The sequence below is a fragment of the Chiloscyllium punctatum genome, chromosome 28 (assembly GCF_047496795.1).
Source record: "Chiloscyllium punctatum isolate Juve2018m chromosome 28, sChiPun1.3, whole genome shotgun sequence".
NCBI lineage: Eukaryota > Metazoa > Chordata > Chondrichthyes > Orectolobiformes > Hemiscylliidae > Chiloscyllium > Chiloscyllium punctatum.
This window is the reverse complement of record NC_092766.1, coordinates 47,210,320-47,222,007: the sequence shown is the minus strand read 5'-3', so window position 1 is coordinate 47,222,007 and position 11,688 is coordinate 47,210,320. Positions and strand designations below refer to the sequence as shown.

General features: G+C 49.0%; 1 protein-coding gene across 1 annotated transcript; it reads right to left on the bottom strand.

The window, feature by feature from the left end:
- Window positions 1-2,869: 2,869 nt before the first annotated feature.
- On the bottom strand, window positions 2,870-7,477 carry LOC140454074 (protein NYNRIN-like). The gene is made up of 2 exons (XM_072549024.1): window positions 5,099-7,477; window positions 2,870-3,733 (listed from the first exon to the last, which is right to left on the bottom strand). The coding sequence occupies exon 1, from the start codon at window positions 7,475-7,477 to the stop codon at window positions 5,333-5,335; it is 2,145 nt and encodes a 714-aa protein (XP_072405125.1). The 3' UTR covers window positions 2,870-3,733; window positions 5,099-5,332.
- Between the last annotated feature and the right edge of the window lie 4,211 nt (window positions 7,478-11,688).

The window sequence follows — 11,688 nt, the reverse complement described above, 5'->3', positions numbered from 1 at the left end:
GTCTTTGGAGACACTACCACCATCCCTATCTGTGTTATCCTCTCAGGTCCCTGCAACACTCCCGATCTGTAGATCCCACTCCAATGCCTGTGCCTATCCTGGTCCTGTTCCTACAAGATTCATTAACAATGTAACATACTCCCGTCACTATCACCAACCCTGTCAATGTAAGCTCCTCCTGTATCTCCAAACATTTACTCATCTCTATAACCTTCTCCAGCTCTTACACCCCTATCTGTGTAAACATCACTCTCCACTCGAACCCTCCTTACCGCAGGAACTTCCTCCTGTTTGTGCTATGCTCCCTTATCTGTGAAACTGTCTCCAACCAAACTTGCTACCCAATCTCTCAAAAAAGAATCCAGATTCCACAACCTCCATGTCTAAATAACCCCCAGAACCTAAGCCTTCCTATATCTATAAACATCTTCAGTAACGACTACCGTGCATATCTCTGTTAGTTCCGCCAGATGATGCAAACCATTTTATCTCTGTAATCTGCTCAGCTGCCTAAAACAGTCCCTGTCTGTGATCCAGCCCTGCCCTACAAACGTCCTTATCCCTGTAAACTTCTCCATCCCTCCAACATTCCCAACTCCATGAACCCGTCATCCCTACAGCTCTCCACATTTCTGTAACCTCCTGTGGGTCTATGGTCCTCCCTCCCTGTGAAACCACCTCCAGTCCCCACATTCCTCCCAATCTGTGTCCTCTGCTCCAGATCAGACCATTGCTGTCTCTGTAAACACCTCTACCTCTGACAACTTTTCCCATTTGTGTAACCTCGTTCAGACCCCACACTCTCCAGCTTCCTGAATCCTCTTCCTGCATTGCAACCTAAACCATGTTTATGTAACAACCACCAGTGCTTAAACCTCCCCGACTCAGTAACCTCTTTCAGTCCTAACAAACCACCTAAACTGTGAAACCTCTCATTTCCCTACAATCCTCCCTCCCTCCCTCCTCAAATGCCTTCATCACCATGAAACCTCACATTTACTGAAGCCTCCTTTTGGCATTGCAACCCTCCTAATGTCTGCAAAATCCTCTTGTCCTGATATCCCTCCCTAACTCTGTAACACCCACCACCCTTCTGTGCCCTTCTGGGGAACATGACAGAGGAGAGAAGATTTGCAACGTCTGGACCATATTACGGAGGTAGAATTCTGGGAATTACAGATTTGGTCTAATGTTTGTGGTGTGCAGATTATTGGCGAGGACTCTAAAGAAAGGATTTATGACTACTTGGAAAACCATAGTTAAATTAGAGACAGCATGGGTTTGTGATGGGCAGGTCATGCCTCACAAACCTTATTTAATTCTTTCAGGGTATGACAGAATACGTTGATGGCTCATTCAGAAAAGACGGATGATTGGGATACAGGGAAATCTGTCTGTCTGGATGCAGGATCGGATGGCCCAGAGAAGACAGAGTATGGCAGCAAATGGACAGTATTGAGCCTGGAGCTCAGTGACCAGTAACAATCGGCTCTGTCACAATCGGCTCTGGAACTCTGCTCTCTGTGATGTTTGTAAACGATTTGGATGTGGATGTTGGAGAGTGGGTTAGTAAGTTTGCCATTCACCTGAAGGTTGGTGGAGTCGTGGGGAATGTGGAGGGCTGTTGGAGGTTGTAATGCGACATTGACAGGACGCAAAGCTGGGCTGGAAGTTGCAGATGGAGTTCAATCTGGAAAAGTGTGAATTGATTTATTCTGGAAGGTCGAACATGAATATAGAATACAGCGTTAAAAGGCAAAATACTTGGCATTGTGGAGGAACAGAGAGATCATGGGGTCCATGTCCATAGATCCCTCAAAGTTGCCACGCACATTGATAGGGTTGTTAAAAACTCATATGTTGTGTTGGCTTTCCTTAGCAAGGGGATTGATTTCAAGAGCCGTTGGGTTTTACTGCATCTTTATAGTGACCTGGTGAGACCACACTTGGAATATTGTGTTCAGTTCTTGTCTCATCTTTACAGGAACGATGTGCAAGTTTTAGAGAGCGTGCATAGGAGATTTACCAGGATGTTGCCTGGAATGGAGGGCATTTCTTATGGAGAACGTTTGAGGGAGCTAAGGCTTTTCTCATGGGAGTGAAGAAGGGGGTGGGGTGACTTGGTAGAGGTGAACAAGGTGATGAGAGGCACAGAGAGAGTGAATAGTGAGAGATTTTTCCTCTGATGGCTGAAATGGCTATTACAAGGCGGCAAATTTTTAAGGTGATTGGAAGATGGATAAGAGGATAGAGAATGTTAGGTGGTTGGATGGACTGCCAATGGTGGAAGTAAAATTAGACACATTCGGGACATTTAATAAACTCTTGGACAGACACATGGATAGTAGTAAAATGAAGGGTATGTAGGCTAGTTTGATCTTGCAGTCGGATAAAAGGCTGGCATAGCATCATGGCCGAAGGGTCTTGTGCTGTAGTGTTCTGTGTTCTACGTTCTGTATGGTAAACTGGGTAATAAGATCAGATCAGTGTAAAAGGATATGGCATTCAGGAGGAGCTAGTCAACTGGATACAAAATTTACTTGATGGTAGGAGACAGAGGGTGACGGTAGACATGTTTTTCTGACTGGAGGTATGTGACCAGCGGTGGAGTGGGTCCCCTGTTATTTGTCATTTGGATAAATGGTTTGAATGGAAATATTGGTTTCCTGGTAAGTAAGGTTTCTGGGTGTCACTGAAATTGGTCGTAAAGTGGACAGTGAAGAAGGTTATCTATGATACAACAGGATGACCAGTACTGCTGGGATAGTGGAATGAAGAATAGCAGATGGAGATTGTGCGAGATAGGTGGCTATCCAGCCCCATCTACGGCACTTTTCATTTCCCTTCCCAGGAACAAAGACACGGAGGAGTCAGTCCAAAACTTTTCATTCAACTTTGCAAAGTCGGGTGCTGTTCCCAAAGGTACACACACACAAGCATAGTAATCTCCACGCATTATATACATGTATATGTGGGCTGGGTTTACTACTGCTGCCTTGACCAACGAGTGCTCGGATTCCGCACTGTTTTCCTTTTTTGGGTTCTGGTGCCTGCGATTCTTTTATCATTCACTTGGCCAATCAGTGTTTGAGCTTCCCATTCTTCCCTTATATGGATGATGTTGTACAACTGTGGTTAAGGGCGGCCTCTCAACTATCGAGGAAAGCTGTTACAACTGTTTCATTCATATAAACGTGGGGGAGGTCCGGCAACAGTTTCGAGTGTCTGCTTGTGTTTACTATGAGGTAGAAAAGACCAAAAGGCAGCTAACCGTTTAAAAATTACACTACCCCCTACAAATCCCCCGTGTCTTTTCTTACGGCCTGTAATTTTTCAACCGTAAGTTTCTTCTCCAGGGCATTTAATAACTCCCGAGCTTGTTCATCAAACTGCCCTTCTCTAATACTACCCCCGCCCAAGAGGGATTCACGTTGTTCCATCTCGAGATTTATTCGTTCAATCTGCCCATAGGGAACATCCTTCTTAGTAAGGGCGGTTTCGATCAGTCGTTGAGTTAATCCCCGGACACAGGGAATAACGCAACACCCAAGGGCAGTGAGTACCCCTGCCACCACTATACATGAGACAAGAAAGGGAACGACCACCCCCGTCCATTTACCGAACCAAGCTTCCAACCAGTCCGTGAGGCCAGAGTCGATGCCCGAGTTTTCGGCCAGCTCGTCCGCCAATGTGGTGAGTCCATCCAGGGCGCGGGTGATGGACCCATCAGGGGCTGTGTTGTTGGGGATGAAAGTGCAGCACTGAGTGCCTATCATGACACAAACACCCCCCTTCTCTGCCAACATCATGTCTAAGGCCAACCTATTTTCCCACGCCATCCTACTAGTGGCGTCCAGTTGTTCTGCTATTCCTTTCACTGCATCCCGGGTATAATTAATGAACCTCTGCTGATTGTAGTAAATATAATTAATCCAATCCACATTCTTATTGATGGTCACCCACCAGAACAGTGACGACTCAAAACCCGCCGCTATCTGGTTCCTAGCCTTGTATTCGTCAGGAACACCCCTGGGGACCCCTATGGCATCTAAATATATGTTATCATCGAAAGAGGTCTCCAAAGCTCTCTCAGTTCTTCCACTAGAACGGGGTCGCTCTTGTTTTTCGAATGCCAGGGTGAATGGGATGGCCAATTGAACGATCGCACAAGTGCCCGTCCATTTTTGGGGCAGGGTCGGTCTCAGAACCCTCCCACCACAGTACCACCAGAGGTCTGCCCTAGGTACATGAATGTGGGAGTAATTCCCGCCCCCGGTAGTTTCATTGACCAGCCGGATTGATCCACTGCACTTGTCAAATGTCCCCACATCGTCATCCCACTGTAGTCCCGTCCGAGAGACGCAGGCCTGGTGCGTACCCGTTACCCCTGAGAATGATGGCGGGCGGGGCGCCCCCTCAGACCTGACGGGGGGAAACTTCAAACTCAAGGGTGGACAAGTGGGGTCGTTCCAGGCCTCTCGGTCCTGGTACAGCCTTATCATGCAGTCCATGGCTCGTGGGTGTTTCTCCCATCCCAGCGGGAATGGGACCACCTGAGGGTTAGGGCGGGCACTCGTGCATGCGTAGCAATCACTCTTTTTTATGCTCCTCACAGTATATTTGACCCATTCCATCCAGGCATTCGCCTCCCCGTATCCCGTTTCTATTTCAAAGGTCTTTTCCAAATCCGTTGTCTCAATTATTCTAATCTTTTCCTGCTTATCAGTGGTGGATGAGCCCCCAGACTCAGCTTCAATGACCGTGATATACGTGCAGCACAGCTGCATTCCCCCCCATCCTGCCTGGCCCCCAACTCTAATACCCAGTATTGTTCTATTAAGTCTCGCCTCGTTCTTTTCCAAGTTCTTTATGGTGAGATAAAGCGGATTGCACTGATTCTGCCCACAATCCCGTCCAGGGGTGATGGGATCACGGACAACTGACACCATAGCCTGGACCCCGGGGGATGGAGGCCTACTTAGGCCTTCCCTACCATGCAATTGTAATACTAACGTCTGACCCTGGAATCCCCTTTCTGTCTCTAGATTCTGCTTAGTTTGATTCAGTTGACTTTTAGTCCTACAGGGCACCAACTCACATAGGTCTAAGCTAAGTGTCTGTGTTGATTGGTTGGCAAGCACGGAGATGGTGAACCACTGACGGTCCTCTGCTTGTTTTAACCAGAGGCCAAATTGGGTAACACGCACACTACGACCCAGCCCAAGGACAATGGCATAGCAAGTTAACAATACGATTGACCGCATTTTGTCGCGACACCCGTAGCCCGAGGGCACAGTTCCTTTAGACTCGCCAAAGTCCGATTAGTTCGTTCTCAGGGTCTCTGTTCCTTAGATGCCTTTGTCAGAGAGGTTCGTTCGTCCTCCGTCGGTTGTGGCACTGGTCCCTTGACTCGAGTGTAATGTGTCCAGCCCTTTTCGGCCGTACGGACAGCCGTTTCGGTCGTCAAAAGTACCAGGAAGGGACCATCCCAAGTTGGTTCGAGGGTACGTTGCTTCCAGCTTTTAATCAGGACCCACTGACCCGGCTTGACGGTGTGCACCGCAAACTCGAGGGGCGGCGTCTGTGCCAAAAGTCCCTGTTGGCGTAAACGAGATAGAGCAGACCCCAGAGCCACCACATATTTTTGCACAAACATACCCCGAGACTCAAATACAGGAGGTTCCCCCTTCGGCCCATGGAACGGGAGGCCAAATAACATTTCGAAAGGGGAGACGCCCAAATCCCGCCTTGGCTGGGTGCGAATTTGCAACAGGGCAAGGGGTAGGCATTTGGTCCAAGGCAGGCCGATTTCACTAGTGAGCTTGGTTAGCTGCTTTTTGATGGTCTGGTTCATTCTTTCGACCTTGCCCGAGGAGGAGGGATGCCAGGGGGTGTGCAAATCCCAGTCAATCCCCATTGCTTGCACTACATTCTGGAGGACGGTCGAGGTGAAGTGGCTCCCCTGGTCAGAGTCAATAGCGCGGGGTAGCCCAAATCGTGGGATGATTTGCTCGAGTAGAATCTTGCTAACCTGAGTTGCCGTTGCCGTGGTAGTGGGGAAAGCTTCCACCCATCCTGTCAGGTGATCTACCACTACTAATAGATACTTCAGGCGACCTATGGGGGGGAGCTCAGTGTAATCTACCTGAACATACTCAAACGGCCTATAGGCCGGACTCCTACCCCCTTGTCTTGCATGCTGCCGCAGCCCCCTTTTGTTAATCTTTCGACACGTTATGCAATCTCCTGTGACCTGCTTGGCTACCGTGTACAGACCAGGGTGAGCATATCGGCGCAGGAAGGCATCACACAGTGCCTGGGCGCCCCAGTGACCCCCTTGGTGTAAACGGGCAATAATGTCCCGCGTCAACGGTCGATTTAGTAGCTGGCGGCCATCGGGTAAGGTCCACTTGCCTTCCCTATCCTTTGTACCCCCCAGAGACGCGAGAAGAGTTTCTTCTTTGTCAGTAAACGTGGGCACTTCGGTAATTTCGGATATCTGTGGAATCCTTACCAGGCAGTTTATTACATCCTTCCCCATCCCAGCCAATTTTGCCTGTTCATCTGCCAATTGATTCCCCAGGGTCTCTATTTTATCGTCTTTCTGGTGTCCTTTCACATGTACTACAGCAATCTCTTGTGGCAGCAACAAATCCTCCAAGATCATGGCTACTAGTTCCTCGTGGACCAACTCCTTTCCTCTACTATTTATCATTCCCCTTTCTTTCCAGATCTTCCCAAAGGTGTGTACTACCCCAAAGGCATACTTAGAGTCAGTGTAGATTGTCCCAGCTATTCCCTTTAAATTCCTCAGAGCTCGGTGCAAGGCGTACAATTCGCACGTTTGTGCGGACCAGGCATTCGGTAGCCGTCCACTTTCCACTAATTCCCAACCAGTCTCACTAATGACTGCATAACCGTTGTGTCTCTTCCCATCTATCACTCGAGAGGACCCATCAATGTACCACCGCCTACCTGCATGTAAGGGGGTATCCCTCAGATCTTCCCTCACTTTACTCTGGTACTCTATTATGTCTGAACAGCAGTGTTCCAGTTCCTCCTCGCCTTCCCCTTTCCAAAGAAAGTCCGCCGGGTTCTGGCAGCCCCCGACTTCTATTCGGAGGTCTTCTCGGTCTAACAATATGGCTTCATATTTCAGAATTCTCGAGTCAGTCAGCCACCTCCCGGCCTTCTGATTCAGGATAGTTCGAACCTGGTGGGGAGTAGTGACTGTCAAGGGGGCCCCGAAAGTCAACTTCCTGCTTTCCTCTACCAGCTTTGCCGTGGCTGCCACCGCTTGGACACACTCCGGCCACCCTCGGGAGACTGGATCCAGAATTTTTGACAGGAAAGCCACGGGCTTCCTTTTACCCCCCCAGTCCTGGGTCAATACTCCAAGAGCGGTTCCCTTTCTGGAGTTCACAAAGAGGCGAAATGTCTTACTAAAATCCGGCAAGCTTAAAACAGGTGCGGCCATCAATTTTCCTTTTAGGATTTCAATTAACTTTTTCTCCTCCTCCTCCCATTGTATTCTGTTGGGTGCCTCCTCAATGAGTTTTAGATACAAGTCTTTAGTAAGGGGGGCATAGTCGTCTATCCATAACCGACAATAGCCTAAGAGTCCCAAGAACTTCCGCAACTCCCTCTTGGTCGTTGGGAGGCCTAGTTCGATTATTGCCCGCACTCTTTCCGGACTTATTCGTTTCTGTCCCTGGCTTATCAAGTGTCCCAGGTACTTAACCTCTTTCTCAACATATTGGAGCTTCTTCTGACTCACTCTTAAACCCTGCTCAGCTAGGTAATTTAACAGGGCATTAGTCCCAAGTAGGACGTCCTCCTCCGCCGGTCCGGATAAAAGGAGATCGTCCACGTATTGTATAAGCTTAAGGGCCGGGGACAAGGTTAGTCCCTCCAATAATTGTTCCAGAATCTGCCCGAACAGAGTCGGGGACTCAGTGAATCCTTGGGGGAGCACGGTCCACCTGTACTGTTGTTTTCTGCCAGTATCAGGATCCTCCCATTCAAAAGCAAAAAGATCCCTACTGTCCTTGTCCAGGGGACACGCCCAGAAGGCATCCTTTAAGTCTATAACACTAAACCAGCCGTGGTCCGGGGGAATTCGCCCCAGAATAGTGTATGGGTTCGGTACCACAGGGTGCCGTACTTGGACAACTTTATTTACCTCCCTTAGGTCTTGGACCATTCGGTAGCTCCCATCCGACTTCCGGACCGGAAGGATTGGGGAATTGTATCGTGACATACAGGGCTCTACCAATCCATCTTTTATTAGGTCTTCCATAACTGTCTTCAGGCCCTGCCTCCCTTCCCAAGAGATGGGGTATTGGCGCACTCTGACGTCGGGGCTCTGGGGCTTTAATTTTACCTCCACAGGTCGAATTGCGAGTCCCCCCCGGTTCCCTTTGGCGACCCAAACCCTAGGGTCTATCTCTGTCAATCGGGACTCACTAAGGTATGACATGGTAACGGCTAATTCTTCCTCTTCTCCCACTTCTATTCGCAATCCGAAACGGACTATCAAATCCCGTCCCAACAACCCATAGGGAAGATGGGGGAGGTGAAGGAGTTCCACCTGGAGTTCCTCCTCCTCCAGCCACAAGGGTTGTGGTTCGAATATTTTCGCATTAAAAACCCCACCCTTAACTCCTGAAATGTTTAATGTTTTAGCTTGGAAGCCAACCCCCCTCGGATGGAGGGGAATTGAGGACCTGCCAGCGCCTGTGTCAACTGAGAAGGTAACATCTTGTCTAAATGGGCCCACCCGTAAATTTACCAGGGGTTCTTGGTAGGCCCGTGTTCCGATCCTCCCCTGACTTCCCTAATCCATTTGTTCACACTCCATTTCATACATCCCTTCTCTTTCCCTTTTAAACTCGGGACAATCCCTTTTGAAGTGTCCCAGTTTCCCGCAATGGTAACATCCAGCCTTCTGAGGGCGCTCAATTCCATAAGATCCTCCTCTCTCACTTCTGCCCCGTCTCGCTTCTCTCCCTCTCCAACTTTTCTTCGACGTTCCTCTTTCCACCCCATAATCTCCCTCCCCCATTCCGGTGGACTTACAAGCTTCCCGTACGGCTGCCACCATCATTTTTGTCTTATGTTTCTCCCTTATTACATCCCTCTGAACGTACACCTTCTGTGCTTCCCGTAATAATTCTGCAACATCCTTTTCAGCCCAATCCTCCACTTTCTGTAATTTCTTCTGAATGTCAGGCCATGACTTAGTCACAAAGTGCACCTTAAGCATGCTCTTGCCTATTTCCCCATCGGGGTCTAAACCTGAATACTTTCGCATGGACTCCCGCAAACGGTCTAAAAACTCACTCGGGGATTCATCCTTTTTCTGTCCAACTTCAAATGCTTTTGCTAAATTCCGCTGTTTGGGCACGCAGGTTTGGATCCCCCTGATTATAAGGCTTCTGAGGTCTGTCATATTGGCCCTTCCCCCCGCGTCGTTATGATCCCACCGGGGGTCCTCTAAGGGGTACTTCTGCTCTCCACGCTGAGGGCCGTCCTGATGCTCCCTATCCCAAATGGCCATTGCACTATTCCGGATCATAACAATTTCATCGTAATTAAATAGTATTCTCATCATGGCCTGCAGTTCAGCCCATGTGTATATACTGGGCCCCAGAAATTGGTCCAGTTGTATTCCCACACTGACGGGGTCGTCCAGTAGACGGGGTAGTTCATTACGGAGATGCCGGATATCCCCAGAATTTAAAGGTTGTACTACAAACCCGGTCCGTTCGTTCCCAAACGGCACCTCTCGTAAGGGGTTCAGCTGTTCAATATTATCACTCCTCCCAGCTCTCAATCCCTCTTCTCGACCTCTCCGCATCTCGAGTCGGACTGATTTCCTAGTGCCTGGGGTGAGTTCTGTGCCCCCTCCTGTACACCCCCCAGCAGTCCCTTCCTCACTGGTCGTAGCCTGCTGGGACTCGGAATTATCCATCGCAGGAGGTAGGTCCGCACTGGACGCCTGGTCGTGCGCGGGTGGTATATACGGGGGCGGGGAAGACGGTGGCAAACCGTCGGTGAGGATGTCCCAAGACTTCTGGGGCTTCCTCGGGTCTGTTTGGGGAGTCAGAGGATAGAGACGCGTGGGACTCTCGCCGTCTCCCGCCAACCAGGCGGTGGCATATTTGCTCTCCTCTGGGTCAAACGGTTGTTTTCTGTTAACATATACATTTAGGATTTGACACACCCAGTCTTCATCAGACCCATACTCGGGCCAAACTACCGAGGGGGCGCGGATAGGTTCTTTGGTCCATATAAAACAACAATATTTTATCATGGTCTCTTTCTTTAAGTCCTTCGTTCTACTACTGTCCGTCCATAGACTTAACTTCCGACCTAATGGACTATCGGGGGGTATTGCTTTCCCATTTGCAGTCTTCCCTGACTTTTCCTTAGTAAATCTAGAAGTCTGATTTCCCATGGTTTATCTTCGGTCCTGGTCTTAAACGCCCAAAGCGTTTTCACAGATGACCGTCAAAACCACAATTTCCCGTGGTTTATCTTCAGTCCTGGTCTTAAACGCCCAAAGCGTTTTCACAGATGACCGTCAAAACCACAATTTCCCGTGGTTTATCTTCAGTCCTGGTCTTAAACGCCCAAAGCGTTTTCACAGATGACCGTCAAAACCACGCGGCCAACAAGGAAGAACAAAAGAATCTCTTACCTTGATCCGTGCACGGAGTTGTCTGGCCTTTTTAAATGTGTGTACCCCCGTGTATAGTCACTAACCGGTCGTCCCAGCACTCGTCCGTGTGTTCCTTTTCCAGGATTCAAAATTATTTTTAAATGAGCCGGGTCACATCGTCTCTTGGCCGACGGCCAACGGTCCAAGCCGATCAGTGAGAAGTATAAATATATACTAGACGCGTCTTTGTTGTAATCAGGCTTGATCCGTGAGCCGAAGAGACTGCCCCCCCCGGCAATAATTATTTCATCCCGGAGGAGCCCCCAATTGTGCGAGATAGGTGGCTATCCAGCCCCATCTACGGCACTTTTCATTTCCCTTCCCAGGAACAAAGACACGGAGGAGTCAGTCCAAAACTTTTCATTCAACTTTGCAAAGTCGGGTGCTGTTCCCAAAGGTACACACACACAAGCATAGTAATCTCCACGCATTATATACATGTATATGTGGGCTGGGTTTACTACTGCTGCCTTGACCAACGAGTGCTCGGATTCCGCACTGTTTTCCTTTTTTGGGTTCTGGTGCCTGCGATTCTTTTATCATTCACTTGGCCAATCAGTGTTTGAGCTTCCCATTCTTCCCTTATATGGATGATGTTGTACAACTGTGGTTAAGGGCGGCCTCTCAACTATCGAGGAAAGCTGTTACAACTGTTTCATTCATATAAACGTGGGGGAGGTCCGGCAACAGTTTCGAGTGTCTGCTTGTGTTTACTATGAGGTAGAAAAGACCAAAAGGCAGCTAACCGTTTAAAAATTACACTACCCCCTACAAGATTAGTTAGATAAAGGTGAGGTGCTACATTTTGGTGAAACAAACCAGGGTGGTAGTTGTACAGTTAATGTTCGGGCCCTGGGTAGGGTTTTCAGTCAGAGACCCAGGGATGCAGGTACACAGTTCTTTGAATGTGGTGTCACAGGTCGACAGGCTGGTGAAGCAGGCGTTTGGGATGGTTACCTTAATTG